The following is a 25,601-nucleotide window of genomic DNA, read 5'->3' as shown; positions in this document are numbered from 1 at the left end:
GAAAAACCTCCGCCATTAAAAACCGAATGTGGTCTTGTTTAGAATCACAGTTCCCTCCCCCACCCCAAGCTTAGTGGGTGAGTATTATTTGCAAACAGATCCGAAAAAGATCAGAAAATTCTCTTGTAAAGTTTTTTTTAAAAATTTAAAAATTCTCCTTTAATACCTATTGATTGGTGATAAATCTGAAATTTCGATAGTTATGTAAAAATGCTTTTTGGAATAGCCTGTTTATAGAGGCCGATCAACAAGACAAATCAAATGGCGGACACTGTGTTGTTTCATCTGGACATGACCATGTCTCTCTGGCGCTTTGGGACGTAATCCAGATATAACGGGCCGGTTGCCGCGGCGTCGCAGCGTGCCCCCACCCGTCAACTAGGAGTAATTTATCAGCGCATATTGAGATTTTTCATGTATTAATTATTTGATACCATCCATTTGATACCAAATTGTGGTGTCATTCATTTATAACGCCCCTTAGACAGTTTGCAAGCGTCTGCTCTGGTTTATTTTGTTGAGTATTTTTTCTTAGATTTTTAAGTTTGTTTTGCTTTTTTATCATCAAAGAGTTAGTTACTATTGTACACAACTCTAGAAAGTTCTGTTGGTAAATTTAGTAGTTGAATTTATCTTGAGCGGAATAAATACACATATTGAGAACAAGGTGGGAGGACATCAACGATATTCTCCAGAAAGAAAAAGCGGAAAGCCCTCTAAGGCTTGTGTGATGCTGCCCTGTAGAGTCATAGAGCAATTTATCAAAAAAAAACAAATTCAAAAAATACATTTACAAAATGGCGTTAAGACAAAACTAAGTCAAAGTCGATTTATTTATTAGGGTGGCGTTTGGTTCAGGTAACAGCTGATGAGACTTAAATCTGTATTGGTAATGCTCTGCTATAAGATCGAAAAGTTTTGTTTCATGAGAATATATCGATCAAATAATGCAAGTCAGAAGAATGAAAAAAAACGTTCAAGATGCTCGGCCAGCTTCAGCCGAACAAGATCGTTAGTTTCTCAGGCAAGAGCTGTAGAGATCAAAGCTTAATGTAATTTGTATAAGACGTTGCTATTATAATACCAGAGACATAAGATAGAACTTAAATGCTACGCTTGAACGCTTTACTTAACCACATTAAAATATCGCTTGAGTTGGTTAGCTATTTGATGATGAAGCGGGCGTGCTATTTACTATGAGTTTCATATGGCTTTTAAACTGAGACACAGATAAACATGTTTTAGCAACGTACCCTGAACAGGTTGCAAATGAACGAGCCTCCGGTTTCCTCAAACACTACAGTCGTCGCGGGGAACCAAGAAGCAGATGAAGTAACTGTTGAGGACCATGTTAAGAGGCGGGAAGCGGCTGAACAGAACTTTGAGGATAAAATGCGAGAGGCAGATCAGTATTACCAGTTGATTGAGAAGTCAACGAATGACTTGATTACTAGAAAGCAACACCAACTACAAGGACAGTCAGACGCTGCACTTTCTCAAAAGGTCAAACAGATCTCTTTTAATTAATAGCCGCCCTCATCTCAGCCGGCTATTATTGCGCTCGTATTTTTTTTACAATTCAAAGAATTTGAATTGTATTGGGGCGCTGTCTTTTTACGACTCGAAGGGGAGTATTGGAGAAGTCCTTTTTTTTAATCAATTTTATTGGAGTGATTTTTGAAGCGGGAAATGAAACGCGTGAAACAATTTGGAATTGAATCCTGGGGTTCACCACAGTTGATTTTCTTCCAGGAAGAAAAGTTGTGAACAACCACGCGTTGCTGTCTGTCTACTAAGTATGATGTGAACCATTCCAAGACAATTTCTTGACTGCCTATTGCTCCAAGTTATAAGAGTAAGATGTCGTGTTCAATGGTGGGTGTCGAAAACTTTTTTTGAACGTTATACGTTGCTTTTGATCTTTCCTCAGCGGATAAACCATACGGTGTTGCAAACAGCATTCAGAAAATTTATGATTGCTCTGCAAAACCTCAACAATAACTAAATCTATTTTAAGTGAACATCATAAATTTGAGAATTAAGTTAATTGGAGGTGTATATTAATACCACTGAGATATTAATACGATATTAACAGTAATAGTATATAAGTGCCATAAAAATCTATTGTCGTTGAATATTTTTCGGTGATTGTAGTTTTGCGTGTCCCTCTCTTTTAATTGCTGTTTTATTCTCTCATGATGAGTTTCGACTCCTTTTTCAGAAAGTCGATGCATTCCTTCAGCAAAGTGAGGTAAGTCACTGGTTTGATATTTAAATATTTGTTGAATATTTTCACATTCAAAATCCAGTTCATCTGGATCTTGTTTCAGGTGTTTGTTCATGCTATCAACAACGCCATCATTAACCTACAGATAGCCAAAGTAAGTTGAAAATTGAACCCATACTTGAAGAAATTTTCTGAGTCCTAAATTGTTTAACAAATTTTGTGTTGAGTTGTTTTGTTTCAGAAAAATGTGTTCAGTCAAGATCGAATCAGTACATATCGTAAGTTGTGATGTGCATACATTTCATAAAATTCAGGTTTAACTAATATTATGTTTCCTGGGCTATAGTAATATGTACGCTTCGTGCGTAATTCATTACATAGAAGTGGTCTAGGAAATAAGCATCCTTGGAAAGTGGAAAACTCAATCTGATTCTAATAGGAATTGAACCCCCATATTAACAATGAATTTTGGTTGTGATAGATTGTTTGGTAGTGATAGTTCCTTATCACAATCGAAATAGAATGATGCATTAAATTAGAAATATTACCATGATATAAGGCCATTCTGATGCTTCTGAGGTTAGTCTTTAAGTGTGAATAAAATGGAGTTATCAGCAACCGGGAATCTATAATCTTTTTAGTTCTTCTCAGAGCGCATGCTGTTAATGACTTAGCGGCAATATTTTGGTACGCACTAGTTCGCGGACTTTAGTTTGCCAACAAATGTTAAGCAACCCAATTCCGAACTAAATAATGTGCAAACGGATCAATAACTGAGGTGTGGACAACATGCCCGGGCACAAACTGAAAAGATCCTTTTCAACTAAATAATTTTTCCTTAGTTCAATGGTTATTTCAATATTTTTTTTACAGCAATATCCTCATTCTCTACGCTGCCCATGCCTGACAATAGTCAGAGTAGTACTCATAGCGATATGTGCCCGTCCACTATCCTGGACGATACCCCACCTCAAGATAAAACAGACGCTGTGGACTCTTCTCAACTCAACAATCCATATGTCCTGAATACCAGTGACGTTCTTATTGACAATTCTGCCGCGTTCTCTGCCGGATTGCAGAATGGCAAAATGGCTGCTGTTGGGATGCCCCCTGTGTGCTCCTACTCTAGTGGAGACGAAAGCTCTGATGAGTTCTTCGATGCTGATATGTGAGTGATACCTTGAAAGTTGAAGTCCGTTTTGTTATTACCAATCCTTTGCAACTCTAAGTCATGTTTAACTGCTAGGCTCTTGGTTTTTAATACCCGCAAAGTGATAGCTGGGGCTATTGTTGGCCTTCTCTTGGTTTTTTAATAGCCGCCCTCATCTTCTTAGCCGGCTATTATAGCGCTCCTATTACAATTCAAAGAATTGGAACTGTATTGGGGCGCTGTTCTTTTGATCTGTTGACACATTCGGTTTTTGAACAAAAACTCGCTTTATCGCTAGTGGTTTTTTGTTCACATGCGGCAATTTCACTTTGATTTTCTGTGTAATTGCTCTCAAAAGAAGTTTGTAGCAATTATATTAGTCCTGTCAGTCTTTTTTATGCGATTTTTCGCTTGACCTATTTTTCGTCCGAAGCTTTTGACTTCGGGATAAACAGGTAGCGCCCAGCGGGCATTAAGTGCTCCTAGAGCTTTTCAACTCTGTTTCAGCTCAAACTGTTTTGGAGACTTATACTTATTGTGTGAAGGGCGGTTCTTAAAGGTTGTAGACACCCCCTCTGTTGACCCCCTATTGTCCCCCCGGGGGCTGTTGCCCCCCAACCCAGTGTTGCCCGCCAATCAGCCCCTGGTGCAACCCCCCCCCCCCCCCCTCCCCTCCCGTGGCTAGCTACTGACGAACAACCGCTTGCTAAAAACGCAAATTTATACTTTTTTGCAATTTTTTTCAAGCTTTTTGAAAATTTTTGACAATTTTTAATTTTTATCTGTCTTAGGTGTCAAAAAACCTCCTCTAAGGTTTGATAATAATTTACTGCATTGTTTCTAGTGGTAATGGAATGATTTCAACATTTTAACATCACGAATTTTAGCAATTTTTTGACAAAACGTGCAATTTTCTCAAGTTTTTTTTCCTTATTCAGGTCTTTCCAGACCCAGGGGCCATGAAACATCCTAAGAGGTTTGATAATAAGTTACTGACAAATTTTTAATGGTCGTGGAATAGTTTTTCAACTTTTTAATGTCACAAATATTAGCAATTTTTTGATAAAACTTGTTTTTTTTTCAAGTTTTTTTTGAAATTTTTTGTAGTTTTTAGATTTTTTCAGCCTCAAGAGCCAAGGAACCTCCTCTAGGGTTTGAAAAAAGGTTACTGAATAATTTCTAGCTTGAACGGAATGTCTTGCAAAGTTTTAACATCACGAATTTTAGCATATTTTTGATAGTTTTTGACAGTTTTTTTCCAATTTTTTTTACATTTATAGGTATTCTTCAGATTTTTTGAGCCTCGTTAGAGTTTAATATTAAGTTACTGGAAAATTTTTGTTGGTCATGGATTAATTTTCAACTTTAATATCACAAGTTTTTGCAATTTTTGGATCTATTCTGTTTTGGCCCCCAGTCTTTTTTATGACCCCCAGTTACAAATTTTATGTTGTTATATAGCACGTTACTATGTAAGAAATTGCACGTGCGCCTGTGGGTCAAAAGATTTATGCTCACTAAGCTGGGGGGGAAACAGAATAGATCCCAATTTTTTTTTATAGAACTTGCAGTTTTTTTCAAAGTTATGGAATTTTTGTCAGGTTTTAGGTTTCTCTAGCTTCAAGGGCTACGGAACTTTCTCTAGGGTTTGATACTGTTTTACTGCAATATTTATAGATGTAATGGAATGTTCTTCAAGATTTTAATTTCACGAATTTAAGAAATTTTTCAAAGTATTTGCAATTTTTTCATTTTTCAATTTTTTCGGGCAACAGAGGCCCTGGGAACTCCTCCAATGTTTGATAATAACCTGCTGCATAATTTCTAGAGTTAACGGGGTGTTGATCAATGTTTTTTATGACTCCTGTTTTAGTAACTTTTTGGATAAAATTTAAACGTTTCAAAGTTTTGGAAAGTTTTTACTTTGCAAGTGTATGGATCTTTATGAGCCTGTGAAACTGTTTCAGGCTTGAAACAGGGATACCGGATAGTCTCTTGAGATAATGAACTGGTTCCTAAGATATTAATGTCTTGAATTTTAGCAAGATTTTGTTAAAATTTGCAATTTTCAAAATTTTTCAATATTTTGTCCTTTTCTGAGTTTAACGACCATTACCGGCAAACAAAACTTTTCAAGTCTCGGAGGTGGGTTAATTGACAGACCTTTCGAGACAAAAAATGGTTTTTTGAACTTTTTTATTGCGAAGTTAAATTTTGCCTTTCATTTTTTTCTATATGATTTATATATTAACAAGGTTGGAAAACTAGAAGTTGCAGTGTCGAATCCAATCATGGAAGATATTACTGTCTCTTTCTCTCTTTTTCGATTAGGGTTCCTTTCCTTCTCTTTCTCGTTCACGTTTTAGCTTTCTCTCTTTCCCTCACACAAACACACACTCTCTTTTTGTTGATGCAGCACTTCAGCTGCTGTTATGTGGCGTAATGTCATAATCTCTGATCCTCATTATTAATGAGTTATAGTTGAAATATTTTTTTATCATAATTGTGCTAACAGGTAATTTTTAGGAAATCGTTGTAATTGCTGTCAAAAGCAATTTGTAGCAAATATAATAGTGCTGTTTGTCTTTTATGCAATTTTTCGCATGGCCGATTTTTCGTCTGATCCATTTGACTTCCGTCTTCAGAAACGGCATAATGAGATAGTGCCCTGAGGTCACTAAACGGTGGCTAGCTGTTGACGAAGCCAACCGCTCGCCGGTCGTTTGAAAGCAATCCGCCCGACGTTAGTCGGTTATGTTTTTTCGATTTTGTGGATCGGTTTTTTTTTGTAAATGGTTTTCCCAATCCATTCATTATTCATTTTAGTCCTAATTTTTTGTTTGAACCAATTTTCTTTTTCTTGATGGTGTTTTTTGTTCATTATGTTCATATATATTTTGGAAAAGGTTTTCCCTGTTCACTCATAGTCCATTCTAGGTCTAATTTTTGTTTAGTCAATGAAAATTCTTTGAATTAAACGTAAAGATTTGTCCTGCTATTTTATGAGTGACTTCTTCCTCTCATTAACGGCATTTGAACGTTATCTCTCACTCTCTTTAGCCAACATTTTCAGCTGATTTGCTTGATTACATTTGGATCATACCTGACTTACCTCACTCAATGAAATGACTTTTGCACTTCAAAATTCAAGTTTAATTTGAATTAGTTTAAGGTCAAAGGAGTTCCTATGTGTAATAATGGTCCCTAATGAAGAAGCTTCTACGCAATGAATTTTAACAAGCTTTTATGTCATCGCTGATTGTTTTTTTACATAGCTTTTTGAGCGGCGTCGATAACTTTCAATTTTTAGCTTTGTTTCTATCCCTATTATGCGGCACGAAAGTCTATTCGTTCACAGCTATTGCGGCAATCTACCGGCTTTGTTTGTTAAATTAAAATGCTTCATGTGAAAAGATTGCTTAAGTTGGCGATGATCGCTTGGGTTACAGAAGCCGTAAATTAAAAACCATGCTTTTAAGGAAAGTTATTGGAAGCGAAGGAGTAGTTCATTTAATCATAGCTGCAATATAGCGATTTCGATTGTATTGGTGAGCGGTCTTTTTTAGAAAATTGGCAAATATTAAGAAATTTTACCGTTTTTACCGTTTTAATTTTTGCAGTTTTTCGTTGTTTTTACTAGACGAGTTTCTTAACCTACTTTTCGTTACTAGACAAGTTTCTTAGCCTATTTTGACTTGCCTATTTTTTATCAAGCATTTCAAAACTCTAGTTGCTCAATTTTTTTTTGGCTTCATGTGCTTTTGTAATATGAGTTAATTCCATGGGTTTTCTAGTTTTCTATAGTTCAAGTTGTTTTAATTGCTTTTTAAATACGCCTTCAAATTTTTATGACATGGTAGGAGGTTTATGATTCTAATTAGTTGTTCTTGTTGTTTTTGCTGACTTTTGATTGAAATGATTTGATTTTGAGATGTTTTTGATATAGATAATTGAGTTCTTTCAAGCTAATTTTGTCCGGTTTTCGCATTTTTTGCTTTTCTGCTTGTTTCTTCTGACTTTGTGCTTTTAGCAGTTTTTCTTGTTGAATCTTGTTGTCTAGAGCTGTTGCTCTTAATGTTTGTTAAATTAAAATGCTTTACGTAAAAAGATTGCTTATGTTGAGCGCTCCTATTTTTTTTTACAATTCAAAGAATTTTTACAGGTCAAAGAATTTGAATTGTATTGGGCGCTGTCTTTTTTTAAGATCTGTTCACACATATACATGATTATTGAAGTCAAATTGGAGTACTGATTTTGGTCATGTCAAAACAGGAAGTGGAGAGAAAAAGCGATTGGTTTTGAGGCGTGAAATTATTTCGCTCTAATATCAAGTAGAGTGAGAAAACGGTTTTTGAACAAATATTCGCTTTCTCGCTAGTGGTTTTTTTGTTCACATGCGGCAATTTCTCTGATTTTTACTGTTTTTTCGATTTTTTGGATCGGATTTTTTCTAATTGGTTTTCCCAATCCATTCATGGTCCGTTCGAGGTCTAGTTTTCTGTTTAGTCAATGTAATTTCTTTGAATTGTACGGCAGAACTTGTCCTGCTATGTTCATTGTTTACTTCGTCGAACAAAAAAATGTTTCGCTTTACCTCGTTTTGCCGCTTTTTCAACATTTCGCGTGAAATCCTTTTGACTTCTCTAGGCTAGATTCTCTCTTCTCTCGTTCTGCTAAAAGTGATTATGAACATCAGTTGCTCAGCAAAGCAATTGAAAATGAAGAGTCAGTATAAAAAATTGAAATCAGAAATAGAAACTGGATAAACCTATAAAGCCCAACTTTAGATGCCCGCTATTTGAACCTCGTTCCTATAAGTCTTAGTTACCATCTCTAATGCTTATTGGTATTGATAGTAGCCCTTATAGCCCCTCTAAGAAACAGAAGTATGTTCAACTAGGAAATGCCATCAAAATAAATCGGACTTAAAAAATGTTTTTGTACAATTTTTTTTTTTCAATATCTTCTATTCTTTCAATTCCAATGATGCTTATTGGAATAAACGGCGGCTATTTTCCTGCAATCTGCCGGGTGTATTTTACAGTTCAAAGAATTTGAATTGTATTGGGACAAAGTTTTTTTAATATTCAAAGAATTTGAATTATTTTGGGCGCTGTCTTTTTGATCTGTTCATGCATTCTCATTTTTGAAGTCAAATTGAAGCGTTGATTTTGGTCACGCTGAAACAGGAATTGGAACGAGAAACCGATTGGTTTCGCCGCGTGAGTTTTTGCTCTTATTTTATAGTTGAGTAACAAAACGGTGTATGAAATTTGCTTTCTCGCGAGAGGTTTTTTGTTCACGAGAGGTTTTTTGAGTCATTTTCGCTTTGATTTTTACTGTTTTTAATAGCCGGAAGCGATAGCGGTTATTATTGGGGACATCGGGGATTTTTATTCGTCGTGTCAGTTTATGATGCTTACGACCTGGTTTCTTGAAATTGACTTTTTCAATTTCAATAACTTCTACTGCTTTGCAGTTAAAATTTCAAGTGTGACGTCATTTGTTCTGCTTTTAGGTCACTAGCGTGACTTACCTCACTCAAAAAACGACTTCTGAAGTCACTTAATGAACTTTATATTGAAAATGTACTATTTAAAGATCAATAATGTATATCAGAGAAGAGCCAAAAGTATATGCCCTAATTCTTCAGTATTAAAGTCTTTGATTTCGAATATTAATTTTGAAAAAGCACTTTGGGCTTTTTCATTAGAGAGCGTATGTGTCTCATAAAATTGACAGACCGAATTTAAACCCAAAAAGTCTAGTGGTCTATTAAAGGACTGGTGGTTATTCTATCTATCCTTTTTCTTCAGTTGTTTGCAACCTGCCGGCTTTGTTTTAGTTTTATTGCCGAAATTTTTTTTCTAAACGGTTTTCCCAATCAAGTAATCCAAGTTTTTTTAAAAGTTTTTGCCTTGTTTTAGGTTTCTCTAGCCTCAAGAGCCACCGAACTTCCTCTCCTCTGGGGTTTGATAATTTGTTACTGTATAGTTTATAGATGTAATGGAATGTTCTTCAAGATTTTTATATCAGGAATTTCAGCAATTTTTTAATATTAGCATTTTTTTCATGTTTGTGATTTTGTTCCGACATCATGGGCCCTGGACCTCCTGCAAGGATTGATAATCAGCTAATGCATAGTTTTTAGAGTTAATGGAATGGTGCTGAATATTTTTTATGACTCCAGTTAAAGTAATTTTTAGTTAAAATTTTAATTTTTCAAATTTTTATCATGTTCCAAGTGTCTGGATCTTTATGAGCAACTAAAACTATTTCAGGCTTCAGTCAGGGATACTGTATAGTCTCTTAAGACAATTAAATGGTTCTTAAGATAATAATATCTTGAATTTTAGTAAGATTTTGTTAAAATTTGTAATTGTTTCCCGGGTTGAAGTTTCTTTGATTTCATACAAGGATCATATATGCGTTCATACTGTCCATACTTGATTTCTTAGTACGATCCTTGTATGAGACCAAAGAAATCATATATGATCTTTGTATGACTACCAAGAAATCATATATGATCCTAGTACAAATACCAAGAATCATACATCTATTTTTTGAAAATCTTTAACCATTTATGTTTTCTTGTTTATATTCGGTAGGGCATCACATATATGATACCCCGGAATCACATTGTGATCCGCCAAAAGACCCTAACGTACAACATCAATTGCAAGTTGGGCACAAAATAAAAGAGTAAGTCCAAACAAATAACAAAATTTTTGACATACTCTGAAGCCAGTTTATACATATAAATGCTCATTTATAAAGTAAATAAATCAAGAAATAAAATGCATATCACGTCATTTTCGTTTTGTGAATACATTTAAACCACGAAGTTTTTCTTTTAGCGCACACAAAAAATCAAATGTGGATTGCAAATGCGATATACTAATTTAATAAGTCCTCTGACTACATTATACGAGAATTTATGGCACCAGTCATTGTATTATGTGTCATATATGACCTTGTATGAAATCCAAGAAATTTTTTCAACTTCAATGGAAAATCAAAATTATACAGTTTTTAGTCTTTGAACTTTTTTGTATGATCCTTGTATGATTTCTAGGAAATCATATATGGTCCTTTTATGACTACCAAGAAATCATACAAATCATATATGACCTAGTATGATTACTAAGAATCATATATGACCTAGTACGAAATCAAAGAAAGTTGTGTGATCGTTGACCCGGGTTGCTCTGGAGTCTATGTTGAATCAATATTGCTTTCAATTCATTATGTTAAGGGACTTTTGCTCACATTTTCAGCATTTTTGATTGACATTTGCCTAATTGTTTAAGTAATTATCACCTCCCCTTGTGTGGCTATGGACTTTCTTAGCTGATTGTGGGCAATATCAACATTCGGATCTTTTCCGTTTGAGCCCCCCCCCCCCCCCGCTTAGTGGGTGCAATATGTAATGGCACTATATAATGGCACGTGCTCTGTAACTGGGGGGCGCATAACGTACTGGGGGGCACAAACGGAAAAGATCTTAACATTCTTGTTGTTTGAGAGTAGTTGGCTCAGTCTTAGTCGGTTATGTTTCGTTTTTGTCACTTAAAACCCTTGATTAGCTTTTCCGCGTTCTTTGGTTGATGTTTCGCTGTATGCGTCAACCTTAAAGCTGAGATCGTTTGCTCTTCTAATCCATTTAATATGCTGGAAGTCATTTAAGGTGCTTTGCCTTTTTCATTGCTCATTTATGTGACTATTGTTGGAGATCTGAGTGAAACTAAAATGATCACTGGTCTATATAGTCTATTGTGGGATTTGGGTTTTGGGGAGGTTTAAGTTTACAGAACAAAAGTATGTGTCTGATTGTGCGATTGTGTGAAATACGATATTGAATTGAGTCAGACAGCAGCATTACCAGCTATTCTTAGATTTCAGTTTGATCTTTAAGTTCTTTAATCCGTTCTTTAATCTACCCCTAATGAATTTAAAGGAGTAAGTCGAGTAAATACTCAAAGCTAACGCATTTGTTGAGAATCACTTTCACTTTCAAATTAATTTTACATGATATCATCGAGCACATGAAGCATGAATTTGTCGACGCAAAATTACATCAGGTGGAGGGATTTGAAGCCAGGTTGTCAACAATTGGGAGCTTTTTTAATGCGTATTTTTCGAAATGTGAATTAATTTATATATTTTTAAGGCCAGCACCAAAAGTAAATTTTTGGCAAGATTGCGAAAGAGGTATTGTTAAGGCAGGATGCTAAGGGGCAGCAAATTTAATTGAGGTGTATTTTTTTCCTTGGAACTGAAACAGATCATGGTTATGTGAAGTTTTTGGAATTTTTAAAAATTCAATTATGACAACCTTGGTACTCGATTTTTAGCTGAGCTTGAATGGTATAAGTGAACTAACTGCTTTGATGTGATACGTGATATGTTTGTATCATTTGCAAATAAGGTGAGTTAATCATGCCGTGATTAACTTAAGTGGTTAAACTAACAAATTATTTTAATCAGATTTATAAACCACCTCGGCATTTGAGTGTAATTTTGTTGTAATGGTGTAAACCATTTTACTGCTTAATTGCATTTTGACTTTCGTCCTTTAAGTCCTCGTGATTTGTGAGATCAATCGAGGACTTTGCCGCTTAATGCAAGTAGCACACACTTCAATTGGGATAGAATAGATTGCCGGAAGGGTCTCTACTGTCGCCGTAACCTCCGCGTGGGCCATCCTGGGTAGACTTCTGTCTAGCGAAGCGGCAAAGTCCTGGATTAATCTCAAAGATCACGAGGACATAAAGAACGAAAGTCAAATTAAAGTAGCACACACTTTAATATCTTGGCAGCGTGATCACTACAGACTCAGATCCCTCCAGAGCAGTGTCAGCAAACTGTGTCAAAGCAAAGTAGCTCTGTATAAGCTTAGACCGGCACTGACAAGTGGTGTACTGAAGATGAACACAAAAGTTGATTATAGAAATGTTCATCAAACCTGTGATTCTCTACGGCTTAGAAACTTTAATCATACGAAAAGTAGACATACTAACATACAAACTCAGTGCTGTGCTCAATAAAGCTAGGAGAATGATCCTAAAACTCAATAGCAAATCCGAGTTAAAAGTGACTGAACTCGAGAAAAAAGTCCCGATAAAGAGCATCAGAACCCAGCTGGCTGTTCAACGGGCAAATTTATGGATCAGCATTAAGAGACTGAATTACATCGAGTAATATCAGACTGCAAGCAAAGAATGACTTACGCCGAGGATTGGGCAAGGGCTTTAACTGTTGAACCTGAAACTGTTGAAAGAGGGAGATGTTGATGGGTGGGTGGAAGCACCCAGGCAACTGGCATATTTGATGAAGTTGATAAGTCAGTAACAAATGTCGGCTAGAGAAACCTCACAATGGAGTGCATGGCAAGAAACTCCTGCCGCTTGTTTGCAACAAATAACGAAATGCAGCGTCATATGAGGAATGATCATTATCTGACTTGTCAATCTACGGATCATGTTCAGGAAAGTGTGACTACCCCAAGAAACCCGCCCTATCAATGTCTATTGACCGGGTGCAATAAGACCTACAAGACTGTAGGGTGGTGGACAGGGCACATGAGAAGTGTCCACCCACAGTGCACAATTGTAGATGAGGGTAGCGCAGCCCCGATCGATGTCACTGAATCAGAACGCTCAACCACAAAACAGTTCTCCTCAGCCCAGGTTGTTGTCGTTCCTAAAGATATGGAGTCAAGTGAAACTGACAGCAGAGATATTTAGTTGCCCCTCTGCTCAAAGACCTATTTTGTTTGTCAAGAAATCTTCAAAATCACTGTGCTAGAGTGCATGGCTGGACATATACAAGAAACCAAGCAACGCGTGGTAGAGACTGGAGGCTCTGAAGCCCGAAAACTCACCTCCAACCGTGCCGAAGGCCCCCGGCGAGCACTTGCAAGTGGGAGTCTATTGGTGAATGAATATTCAAAGTGAACTTGCATATATCCCCTCGAAGGTCTGTTAGACTAAATACCTGCGGTATGGAGTACTTATATCCTGCCAAAGGGAGGGGCCACCACCACCACTGCTTAATTGCTGCAATTTCCCTCAAAATACTAAGCCGTGGCTGCTCAGTTGCTGCATTAGTTCTGATCCGATTAATAGAATTTCTTTTAAATTGTGCAGTTTTTTTAATTTGGTTATAAAATTTCTATACTGGAGACCAAATTGGACGAAAATTGATACCTGTACATGTGAATTTGGTTTGTCAATTGAACATAAGCAACAAAACAGTTGGCCATCAATTTGGAGTTAATAAAGGCTTCCCAAAAAGAGGACACATGTTTGCCAATAACCCACAAAGCGGAGGCGCGGATTTTCTGACGTTCAGTCAATTTTTAAAATTGAGATTTTTGAGGAAAGACTTTTATACGCTTAGAAAATTTTCTTAAAGATTCAAAAGATTTATTGAATTATAAAGTTAATTTTTTTTCGTACTTTTGACACTTTTCGGAACCTTGACTGTCAACTGGTATTTTTGTTTAATAGTTGCACAGCGATAGCTGGGGCTATTATTGGTCTTCTCTTGTTTTTTAGTTCGTCATCAAGTTTTTTACGACCGTATGACGTCACAACCACTTCAAATCTGCTTTTTATTCATTCGTTCATGCCATGTCGTTTCTCTCTTAGTGGAGCGAGTTTTGCGTTCATTTGCGTGATTAAGTGTTTTGTCACACGTGACTTACCTCACTCTCAAAAGTGACTTTTTAAAATTTAATTCAAAGAGATAAGGTCAATTGAGTGTGTGTCACTCTAATTGAAGGTTTTTTAAGAGCAGCTAATGGAAGCAGCAATAGTTTATACAAATGGTTAACAATAGCTTATACAGATCAAAATATAATGTCTCATCCTTTAATGAAAAGATGATTTTTGGTCTGTCTTTAACTGTATTTTTAGACGGCAGATCTACAAAGTTATTGCAGCTATTTTCTGGCAATCTGCCGGCTATGTTTGTTACTTGTTTAATAGCCGCCCTCATCTTCTCAGCCGGCTATTATTGCGCTCGTTTTTTTTACAATTCAAAGAATTTGAATTGTATTGGGGCGCTGTGTTTTTTTTTAAGATCTGTTCACACATTTTCATGATTTTTGAAGTCAAATTGGAGTAGTGATTTTGGTCACGCCGAAACAGGAAATGGAGCGAAAAAGCGAGTGGTTTTGCGGCGTGAATTATTTTCGCTCTAATTTTAAAGTAGAGTGAGAAAACGGTGTTTGAACAAAAAGTCGGTTTCTCGGTAGTGGTTTTTTGTTCACATGCGGCAATTTCACTCTGATTTTTTGCTGTTTTTTCGATTTTTTGGGTCGGATTTTTTTTCTAAATGGTTTTCCCGATCATTCACAGCTCATTCTAGGCCTAGGTTTTTGTTTGAATTAATATTTCAATTCTCGCTAGTGGTTTTTTTGTTCACATGCGGCATTTTGACATTGATTTTCTGTTTATTTCTTATTTTTTTTGTTCTGATTTTTTTTTAAAATGGTTTTTTATCAATTCACTCATAGCCCATTCTAGGTCTAGTTTTTCTGTTTAGTCAATGAAAATTCTTTTGTATGAATTGTACGTCAGGAATTGTCCTGCTATGTTTTTTTACTTCGTCAAACTTTTTTTCGCTTTACCATTTTGCCGCTTTTTCGACATTTTGCGTGAAATCTTTTTGACTTATCTAGGCTAGTTTCTCTCTTCTCTCATTCTGCTAAAAGTGAATTTGAACATCAGTTGCTAAGCAAAGCAATTCAAAATGAAGAGTCAGTATAAAAAATTGAAATTAGAAATAGAAACTGGATAAACCTATAAAGCCCAACTTTAGATGCCCGCTATTTGAACGTCGTTCCTATAAGTCTTAGTTACCACCTCTAATGCTTATTGGTGTTGATAGTAGCCCCTGTAGCTTCTCTCTAAGAAACAGAAGTATGTTCAACTACGAAATGCCATCAAAATAAATCGGACTTAAAAGATATTTTTGTACAAAAATCTTTTTTTTTCAATATATTCTATTCGTTCAATCCCAATCATGCTTATTGGAATCAACGGCGGCTATTTTCCGGCAATCTGCCGGGTATGTTTTATATATTCTTCTGTTTTTTTTTATTAACAGTTGTCTTTTGAATATTTGAATTAAGAGTTGTGATTTTCTGTGCAGCAAAGTTACACTCTTTGATCTGAAGTATCATAATAGCAGTTATTTTTGACAAAACGGGTGTCAAAAATGATGCAGCCTTAAACTTCCGTTGATTTTTTTTGTTTCATTAAGTTTTTATCAAGAATTATGATATGTTTCGATTAATTAAAGTTACAATTCAAAATTGGTCGTTTTTGGTAGAATTTAACGGTTATATGACAATTTACCCAATTCCATTGTACCCAATGCCATTTTACGCAAGCTTCCATTGTACCGAATGTCATTTTATCCAATGCTCTTTGATATTTTCGTTCGATTATCCCACGTTCGGTTGTGATAGTTTCATAACAAGTCCCATGTGCCATTTAATAACATAGTCGGCTAAATAGTTGTTCTGGTAATTTGACCAGTAGAGTACATTCAAGTTGGCATTGGGTAAAAATCGAATTGGGCAGGTTGGGTATAATGACATTGGGAAAAATCGAATTAGGTAAATTGTCTTGACACGACACCGTGCTAACATACCCATCACTCTTAGCCGGATATTAAATTTTTGCTTTGGATTGTATTAATTTCGTATCAGTTGCCACGGATTTCTAGGGTATGATGGTGGCTACAACATTGTAAAACAGTGGAATTGACCTTGTGCGTTCGCACATAATGATCCTACCCGTCAAATGATATCCGCCGTCATCTTAAACTGCTATTAATTAGGGAATCTCCTTTACATTTCAAAGAATTTGAACTGTTTTGGGCGCTGTCCTTTTTATAACTCTAAGGGGAGTACAGTAGGAGAGTATTTTAAATCAATATTACGCGTGGAAGTCAATATTACGCGCAATAAATCAAATAGAACGCGTGGAAAATATGGTGTTACTGCTGGTCAAATTCAAGTAGTGGAGTGAAAAGAGGATATTTTTAATAATTGCCCACCCTTTTGCAAAAGGCGGGTCTATTCTTGAATAGAATTGAAGTGAGCTATTTATTAACCAATCAGAGACGACTAATAACTTCCCACGCATGTGCATACTATGCTAGACTGAATAGAATAAAGTATGCCATGCCATTTAATTAGCCGTATTGGAATACAAAGCGAAACGAATTTCGTATTGGCGGGTCGGTGAGCGGGCGTTGCGTTTGCCGCAATCACCGACCCGCGACTTCCGGATTAAATCCCACAACGCTTGAGAGGCATGGCCGTGAACATTGGTCCGCAATTGTCCTAAACTGATTTTGGCTATCTAAACTGTAGGACGAGTAATATTGTGTTTATGTGTAGCACGGAAGGGGGAGGGGGAATCTCTACTGGTTAACAAAGGACGTGGGGCAATTGTTGAAAAGATCCAATTTTTCAAGTAGTGTTTTTTTGGTCTTGAGCTTTTTGCGATTGAAAAATTTTAGACTAAAGTTTCTTTCATAGAGTTCTAACGTTATTCGGTAATTAATTGCTCTCAAACGAAGTTTGTAACAATTATATTAGTCCTGTAGGTCTTTTTTATGCGATTTTTCGCTTGACCGATTTTTCGTCTGACGCTTTTGACTTTTCGTCCTCAAAAACGGGATAAACAGGTAGCGCCCAGCGGGCATTAAGTGCTCCTAGAGCCTTTCAGCTCTGTTTCAGCTGAAACTGTTTTGGAGACTTAATACTTATGTTGTGAAGGGCGGTTCTTAGAGGTTGACGACACCCCCACTGTTGACCCCCCCCCCCTATTGCCGCCACCCCCCCCCCCCCCCCCCCCCCACGGCGCTGTTGCCCCCCACCCCACTGTTGTAAGCCCCCCTCACCATCAGACCCCCGGTGTACAACCCCCCCCCCCCCCCACCCCACCTCCCGTGGCTACTGACGAACACAAAAAATGACCAAAATTTTCAAAAAAAACTTGAAAAAATTTTTGAAAATTAGAATAAAATTGGGTGTTTTTAGCGATCGGTTGCTAAAAACACCCAATTTTATTCTAATTTTCACAAATTTTTTCAAGTTTTTTTTGAAAATTTTTGTCATTTTTTGTGTTTTTTTCAGCCCTAGGTGTCAAGAAACCTCCTCATTGGTTTTATATTACGTTACTGCATAGTTTCTAGGGGTAGTGTAATGGTGTCAACATTTTAACATCACGAATTTTAGCCTTTTTTTGGCAGAACGTGCAAATTTTTCCAATTTTTTCGACATTTATGTTTTATTATCCACTTCTTTCCGGACGCAGGGGCCAGAAAACGTCCCAGAAAACGGCCAGATCAAACAGGCACTTTTAGGAAACCATTGTTAATTGATCTCAAAAGCAATTTGTAGCAAATATATTAATCCTGTTAGTCTTTTACGCAATTTTTCGCCTGGCCGATTTTTCGTCTGACGCTTTTGACTTTTCGTCCCCAAAACCGGGATAAACAGGTAGTGCCCAGCAGGCAATAAGTGCTCTTAGAGCCTTTGAGCTCTGTTTCAGCTCAAACTGTTTTGGAGACTTAAACTTATGGTGTGAAGGGCGGTTCTTGGAGGTTGAAGACACCCCCATTGTAGACCCCCTCCCCACTATTGCCCCACACCGCGCTGTTGCCCCCCACTCCAGTGTTACCCCCCAATGAGCCCCAGGTGCAACCCACCTCCCCCTCCCGTGGCTAGCTACTGACGAACAACCGCTTGCTAAAAACGCACATTTGTACTATTTTGCAATTTTTTTCAAGCTTTTTGAAAATTTTTGCCATTTTTTGTATTTATCAGCCCTAGGTGTCAAGGAACCTCCTCTAGGGTTTGGCAACAGGTTACTGCATTGATTCTAGTGGTAATAGACTGGTTTCAACATTTTAACATCACGAGTTTTAGTAATTTTTTGACAAAACGTGCAATTTTTTCTATTTTTTGACATTTTTTCCTTATTCAGTTCTTTCTAGACCCAGGGGCCGGAAAACATCCTATGGTTTTAGATAATAAGTTACTGACAAATTTGTAATGGTCATAGAATATTTTTTCAGCTTTTTAATGTCACAAATTTTAGCAATTTTTTTAATAAAACTTGCTTTTTCCAAGTTTTTTTTTCAATTTTTTTTGTCGTTTTTAGATTTTTCAGCCTTAAGAGCCAAGGAACCTGCTCCAGGGTTTGAGAATAGGTTATTGAAGAATTCTTGATTAAATAGAACGTCCTGCAAGATTTTAACATCACGAATTTTAGCATATTTTGGATATTTTTTGCCATTTTTTTCCAATTTTTTAACATTGTCATTATTCAGATTTTTTTTGATACTCAAGGGTCAGAAAAGCCTCCGTTAGGGTTTGAGAATAAGTTACTGGAAAACTTCCTTTGGCCGTTGATTAATTTTCAATTTTGAATATATCACAAGTTTTAGCATTTTTTTTTTATAAAACTTGCATTTCTATTAAAGTTTTTGAAAAATTGTCATTTTTAGGTTCTCTAGCCTCAAGAACCGCAGAATTTCCTCTAGAGTTTGACAATATGTTACTGCATAGTTTATAGATGTAATGGAATGTTTTTCAAGATTTCAATATCTCGAATTTAAGCAATTTTTAAAAAATGTTTGCAATTTTTTCATGTTTTTGATTTGTTTTGCGGCAACAGGCCCTGCGACCTCCTCCAAGGCGTGATAATAAGCTGCTGCATATTTTCTAGAGTTAATGTGATTCTAATCAACATTTTTCATGACTCCAGTTGTAGTAATATTTGAATAAAATTTAAACTTTTCAAATTTTTTGTTCCAAGCGTATGGATCTTTGAGCCAGTGAAACTATTTCAGGCTTGAAACAGGGATACTGGATACTCTCTTGAGACAATGAATTGGTTCTTAAGATATTAATGTCTTAAATTTTGGCAAGATTTTGTTAAAATTTGCAAATTTTTTTTCTTTTTTCAAGTTTTTTCAATATTTTTTTCTTTGAGTTTAACGACCATTACTGGCCAACGAAACTTTTCAAGTCTCGGACATGGGTTACTTGACAGAACTTTCGAGACAAAAAATGGTTTTGTTTTTGTTATTGCGAAGTTGAAAACTTTTCTTTTTAATTTGCTTCAGTTTTTTTCTATATGATCTATTTATTAACAAGGTTAGAAAACTAGATGTTGCAGTGTCTAATCCAATCATGGAAGATATTCCTGTCTCCTGCTCTCTCTTTCGGTTAGGGTTCCTTTCCTTCTCTTTCTCGTTCACGTTTTATCTCTCTCTTTCTCTCTCTCCCTCTCTCTCTTTTTGTTGATTCTGCACTTCAGCTGCTGTTATGTGGCGTAATGTCACCATCTCTGATCCTCATTATCAATGAGTTATAGTTGAAATGTTTTTTTATCATAAATGATCAAACAGGCACTTTTAGGAAACCCTTGTTAATTGATCTCAAAAGCAATTTGTAGCAAATATATTAATCCTGTTAGTCTTACGCAATTTTTCGCCTGGCCGATTTTTTGTCTGACTCATTTGACTTTCGTATTCAGAAACGGGATAAAGAGGTAGCGCCCTGAGGTCGCTAAACCGTGGCTAGCTGTTGACGAAGCCAACCGCTCGCCGGTCGTTTGAGAGCAATTCGCCCGACGTTAGTCAGTTATGTTTAAAATATCGGCCTTCGAAACGTTACCAGAATGTTTATATAATTTTTATAGACTTCATTTGTACTCCTGAGGCTTCAAAGGCCAATAATTTATTACCGAAAAACTTACACGGAAAACAACTATTTTTTTCAGTATGTTAGCTTAACCCAAAAAATCACTGCTTGAGAAAACGTACGCGAACAAAATTGTGCTCCCTAACGTTCTCGCATTTTTTATTGTTCTCATTTTTTTTAAAAAAAAAATTGATCGAAGTTTGTAGCTGTGGGACTACAAATCGAGGTTCGGACATTTTTTTTATTAAAGCCAAATTCGCAATCTTTTTTCTAGCAAATGAACAAAAAGACTTGCGGGCCAAATTGGAACAAAATTGGAACAAGCGCAAGAAGAGTAGAAAATTTTGAAAACTTTCAGCCTCGTTTTTTTGTTAAATGTAAATTTTATGCAATGATTGATTCAGTTCCCAGAGGTTTCCAATGGTGTCCTTTTTTATCTCTCCGGAAGATATACCCATGGGCCAGAATTGACTTAACAAAAAGCTATTCTCGCGTAAAGTACCTAACCCCCAATTAGATTTGTGGAATGTTGGAACAATGATAGTACAAGTTACTATACTGTGTCGATGGCATTACTCTGAAAGTTTGAATTATGTAAGCATTTGGTCAGTTTTATGAACTGTTCCAAAAGTTGAAGAGGATTCACATTTGGTGAACCTTTCTGTGATAAACTTTGTTGACACGTGTGTGCATACGTTGTATGTGTATGTATGAATGTATACTACTGAATTGGCTTGTCTAAATGGTTACCAAATATATGAAATGTACCCGTTTAAGTATAACTTTACATTTAGGCCTCTATACGTTTGTTGAGATTTGAATGGTCCATAAGAGGCGCTCAAATGCGCAGTTTGACGGCTGTTGATAGCATATACAATGCTATGAGTGGAAATTGTTCCAGGCGCTTTTCACTCATTGGAGTCAGTTTCAGTTGTATTTTGGACGGCTAAAGTTCTAGTCATAAATTCTATTCTTTAGAATTAGGGTTTATAAATTGGTCATAACAATATATGTTGACCATAACATACTATTAAATATTGGTACTTTCGATTAATAAAATAATTCTTGATCGTGCAACTTAATTTTACTCTAACTTTTTGTGCCAACGTACCGGCTGCTTTGCTTTAGTGCTTTCTTTCGTCCATTGCAGAAAAAGGTGCGAATTGTTTTTTTGCACCCATTGATTACTGCCTACTTACCTCTGCTAAAGTTTTTCTTTCTTATACGTCATCAGAAAAGGGTCTAAATTGTTCTTGACCTACTAACCGCTCTTTCTTTTATATGAAAAATTAATTGCAATTATTTATAAATTTGAATGCATATTTTACCCACGCTATTAAAAGCGGACTGTTATTGAAAAGCGTTCAAGTGTATGCGACTGACTCCCTTTATCTGGATTATTATGCTTCCTGTTCAGGGGTTTCCCAGATGAAATTCTCTCAAGTGAGGACGACGTGAACGAAGATGAGGAAACATTTGAAGTGATCGAAAGCCAATCTGCCAGTGCTATTGACAACAGTAGAACTTCTCTTACGTCACCAAAATCGAATCAGAAAAATTTGTCTGGTAATGGAGATGAGACCTTGAGGACTGAAAGAATGGCAGTTTCGGAAGGATGCATAATTGAGACGAAAAGGAGTAGTGGTGACGCAGGTGACCACGGACAAAATGGCACTACAATTAACCTCAAGGATTTTGAACGGGTGAGTAATTTCTGTTTCTTAAGTTGCAAACAGTTATTCGAGTACTGTTCTTAAGTTTCACTATTTGCGCATCAAGTTTTCTGCCTATTTTTCCTCTTCATGTTTTTTAAGTGCTCTCGAACAAAGTTTGAAGCAATTATTCTAAACGTGAGTGTCTTTTTATGCAACATTTTTGCTTGACGCTTTTCTGGAATATTTTTTACTTGACTTTTTATTAATAGCCGCCCTCATCTTCTCAGCCGGCTATTATTGCGCTCGTATTTTTTTTTAAAATTCAAAGAATTTGAATTGTATTGGGGCGCTGTCTTTTTTTTTTTAAGATCTGTTCACACATTTTCATGATTTTTGAAGTCAAATTGGAGTGGTGATTTTGGTCACGCCGAAACAGGAAATGGAGCGAAAAAGCGAGTGGTTTTGCGGCGTGAAATTTTTTAGCTCTTATTTTAAAGTAGAGTGAGAAAACGGTGTTTGAACAAAAATTCGGTTTCTCGGTAGTGGTTTTTTGTTCACATGCGGCAATTTCACTCTGATTTTTACTGTTTTTTCAATTTTTTGGGTCGGATTTTTTTCTAAATAGTTTTCTCAATCCATTCACAGCTCATTCTGGACCTAGTTTTTTGTTAGAATCAAAATTACATATCTCACTAGTGGTTTTTTGTTCTCCATAGCAGCATTTTGACATTGATTTTCTGTTTTTTTTTTTGTTTTTTCATCTGATTTTTTTAGAAATGGTTTTCCCAATTCACTCATTGTCCTTTCTAGGTCTAGTTGTTTGTTAAGTCAATGAAAATTCTTTGAATTGTGCGTCAGGACTTGTCCTGCTATGTTTTTTTACTTCGTCAAACTTTTTTTCGCTTTACCATTTTGCCGCTTTTTCGACATTTTGCGTGAAATCTTTTTGACTTCTCTAGGCTAGTTTCTCTCTTCTCTCATTCTGCTAAAAGTGAATTTGAACATCAGTTGCTAAGCAAAGCAATTCAAAATGAACAGAGTCGGTATAAAAAATTGAAGTCAGAAATAGAAACGGGATAAACCCATAAAGCCCAATTTTAGATGCCCGCTATTTGAACGTCGTTCCTATAAGTCTTAGTTACCACCTCTATTGCTTATTGGTGTTGATAGTAGCCCCTGTAGCCTCTCTCTAAGAAACAGAAGTATGTTCAACTACGAAATGCCATCAAAATAAATCGGACTTAAAAATATTTTTGTACAAAAATCTTTTTTTTTTTTCAATATATTCTATTCGTTCAATCCCAATCATGCTTATTGGAATCAACGGCGGCTATTTTCCGGCAATCTGCCGGGTATGTTTCACTCTTTTTCATTTTTTTTAGTAATCTAAGTTGCTCTCGTTCTGAAATAAGGTTTGTTGCTTACACGGACTGTGAGCGAAAGGAAAGCAAAGCCTTTGTAGGTGAGTGGTTAGGCTGTCAAACTGCGAACCTGGAGTTTTTTTTTGCTTCCATAGAACATTTCTAAGCTAAACCCCACTAAGTTAAACTGCCCACGTCTGTCGTGCGAGAGCAGATTATCCGACGTTAGTCGTTTTATGTTCAATTGCTCTTGAACGAAGTCCATAGCAATTATTGTAAACGTGTTGGTGTTTTTTTAATGAGAATTTTGCGCTTAACTGTTTTTGCGCTTTTCTTCTAGAACAATCTTTGACTTCTCAAGTGACTTTTTCACGCTTTCGTTCTTCATTTTTCAGTGATCTCTATTGCTCTCACGCCGAAGTAAAGCTTGTTGCCATTATAAAATTGGTTGCAGTATAGTAACAAATGGGGCCTGATAGCCGAGTGGACAGTACTTCTGGTGAGGGGTGAGGGATCGAGAGGTCCCTGGTTCGAATCCCGGAGTAGGCAACTGTTTTTGCACACAACAAAAAATTGATCTAGGCTACAGCCCCTGCTTTAAATTGCCCCGCCTGTTGTTCAAGATCAATTCCTCCGAGACATAAGTCGGTTTGTTTTTAAACATTTCTCTCGATAAACTTCATTAAGAATTTCCATGGGTGTTGTTATTAGAAGAAGAAACTTTTATGTTAGTTGAGCCAGTTTTCACTGACACAAACAAATCAAATCTATAATTTTAACAGAATTTTTTATGCTTAATTAATTGCTCTCAAACGAAGTTTGTAGCAATTATATTAGTCCTGTTGATCTTTTTTTATTGCGGTTTTTTGCCTGATAGGTTTTTCGTCTGACCATTTGACTCTCTCCTTTAAAACGGGATAAACAGGTAGCGCCCGGTGCATTAAGTTCTTTAGAGCTTTTCAGCTCACTAATTGCCATGTATGCGATTCACAGAAACTGTTGTGGAGACTTATACTTATGGTGTGATGGACGGATCTTTGAGATTGACCCCCACCCACCCCTCACCCCCCACAAACCCTCCCCCACCCACTTCAGCCCTCCCCTCACTGCATCCCACCCCCAATCCCCACCCCTGCACATGGTTCAATCCGAAAGGGCCCCGTGCAGCCAACGACACCCTCGCACGAAGCAGTCCGTGGCCTGTCGTTTTAGAGCAATTCGCCCGACGTTAGTCGGTTATGTTTTGTTTTCTTTCGTTTTTCAATGTAATTTTGTTGCTCATATATTGAACAGAATAGTATCTCAAGGGCTGTGTAGAAAAATTATGGGACGTCGCTTCTCATATTGATCAAAAATGAGCGATTTTGAATAAATGGTTCTTGCCTTTTCCCTGTCACCATCTTTTATGTATGTTGTTTTGTATACCATGTGTAAGTCAGTGGTCTAACAAAAAATAATAACAAACCTGTTGAGTATAGATTTTTTGGAGTTGCAACAGGAAAATATCAGGTTTGTGCTTATTTTTTTATTTAAATTTGTTTAGTATAATGAAATAGATAGATAGTTCCTTTGCGGTTTTTGATTACCTGCCTGGGAATCCAGTCAAGTTTTTGTTCGAGTTGATTCCAGAGTCTTCTGGCTATATTTTTTCAAGATCTTGGAACATTTGTCTTTTTAATTGCTCTCAAACGAAGGTTGTAGCATTTATATTACTAATTGTCGGTCTTTTTTTATGCGATTTTTCGCTGGACCGATTTTTGTCTGATGTTTTTGACTTTTCGTCCTCAAAAACGGGATTAGCGGATAGGGCCCAGCGGGCATTAAATGCTCTTGGAGCCTTTTAGCTCTGATTCAGCTCAAACTGTTTTGGAGAATTAAACTAATGGTGTGAAGGGCGTTTCTTAGACGTTGAAGACACCACCACTGTGGACCCCCCACTATTGCCCCCACCCCCCACCACGTTGTTGCCTCCACTCCACTTTGCCCACCCCCTCCCTCCCCATCAGCCCCACAGTGCACGCCCCCATCCCCGGTGGCTACTGACGAAAAACCGATCGCTAAAAACCCGCAATTTTATACTAATTTTCATTATTTTTCAAGTTTTTTGAAAACTTTGTCATTTTTTGAGTTTTTTAGGTTCTAGGTGGCAGTGGAATGTTTTCAACTTTACACAAAATTTAGCATTTCCAGACGCAGGGGCCAGAAAATGTGCTTAAGGGTTTGATAATAAGTTACTGAAAAAGTTTTATTTGCCGTGGATTAGTTTTCAATTTTTGAATATGACAAATTTTAGCAATTTTTTTTTGATAAAACTTGAATTTTTTAAGTTTTTTTTGACAATTTTTGCCAGTTTTTAGGTTTCTCCAGCCTCAAGGGCCGAGGAACTTCCTCTAGGGTTTGACAATAGGTTACTGTATAGTTTCTATTTGTAATGGAATACTTTTCAACATTTCAACACCAAGAATTTTAGGAT

General features: G+C 36.5%; 1 protein-coding gene across 1 annotated transcript in view; it reads left to right on the top strand.

The window, feature by feature from the left end:
- Positions 1 to 25,601, top strand: part of LOC142336518 (oxysterol-binding protein-related protein 9-like) — a 70,680-nt gene that overhangs the window by 13,277 nt on the left and 31,802 nt on the right. Inside the window, exons 5-10 of the mRNA XM_075385420.1 lie at positions 1,246 to 1,503; positions 2,222 to 2,251; positions 2,331 to 2,381; positions 2,469 to 2,505; positions 3,101 to 3,395; positions 21,530 to 21,815. Of these exons, the coding sequence (XP_075241535.1) occupies positions 1,246 to 1,503; positions 2,222 to 2,251; positions 2,331 to 2,381; positions 2,469 to 2,505; positions 3,101 to 3,395; positions 21,530 to 21,815 (957 nt within the window). The remainder of the gene's footprint in view (positions 1 to 1,245; positions 1,504 to 2,221; positions 2,252 to 2,330; positions 2,382 to 2,468; positions 2,506 to 3,100; positions 3,396 to 21,529; positions 21,816 to 25,601) is intronic.

Source organism: Convolutriloba macropyga, chromosome 3 (genome assembly GCF_964194025.1).
Source record: "Convolutriloba macropyga chromosome 3, txConMacr16.3, whole genome shotgun sequence".
Classification (NCBI taxonomy): domain Eukaryota; kingdom Metazoa; phylum Xenacoelomorpha; order Acoela; family Convolutidae; genus Convolutriloba; species Convolutriloba macropyga.
This window is presented reverse-complemented; position numbering and strand designations above follow the sequence as displayed.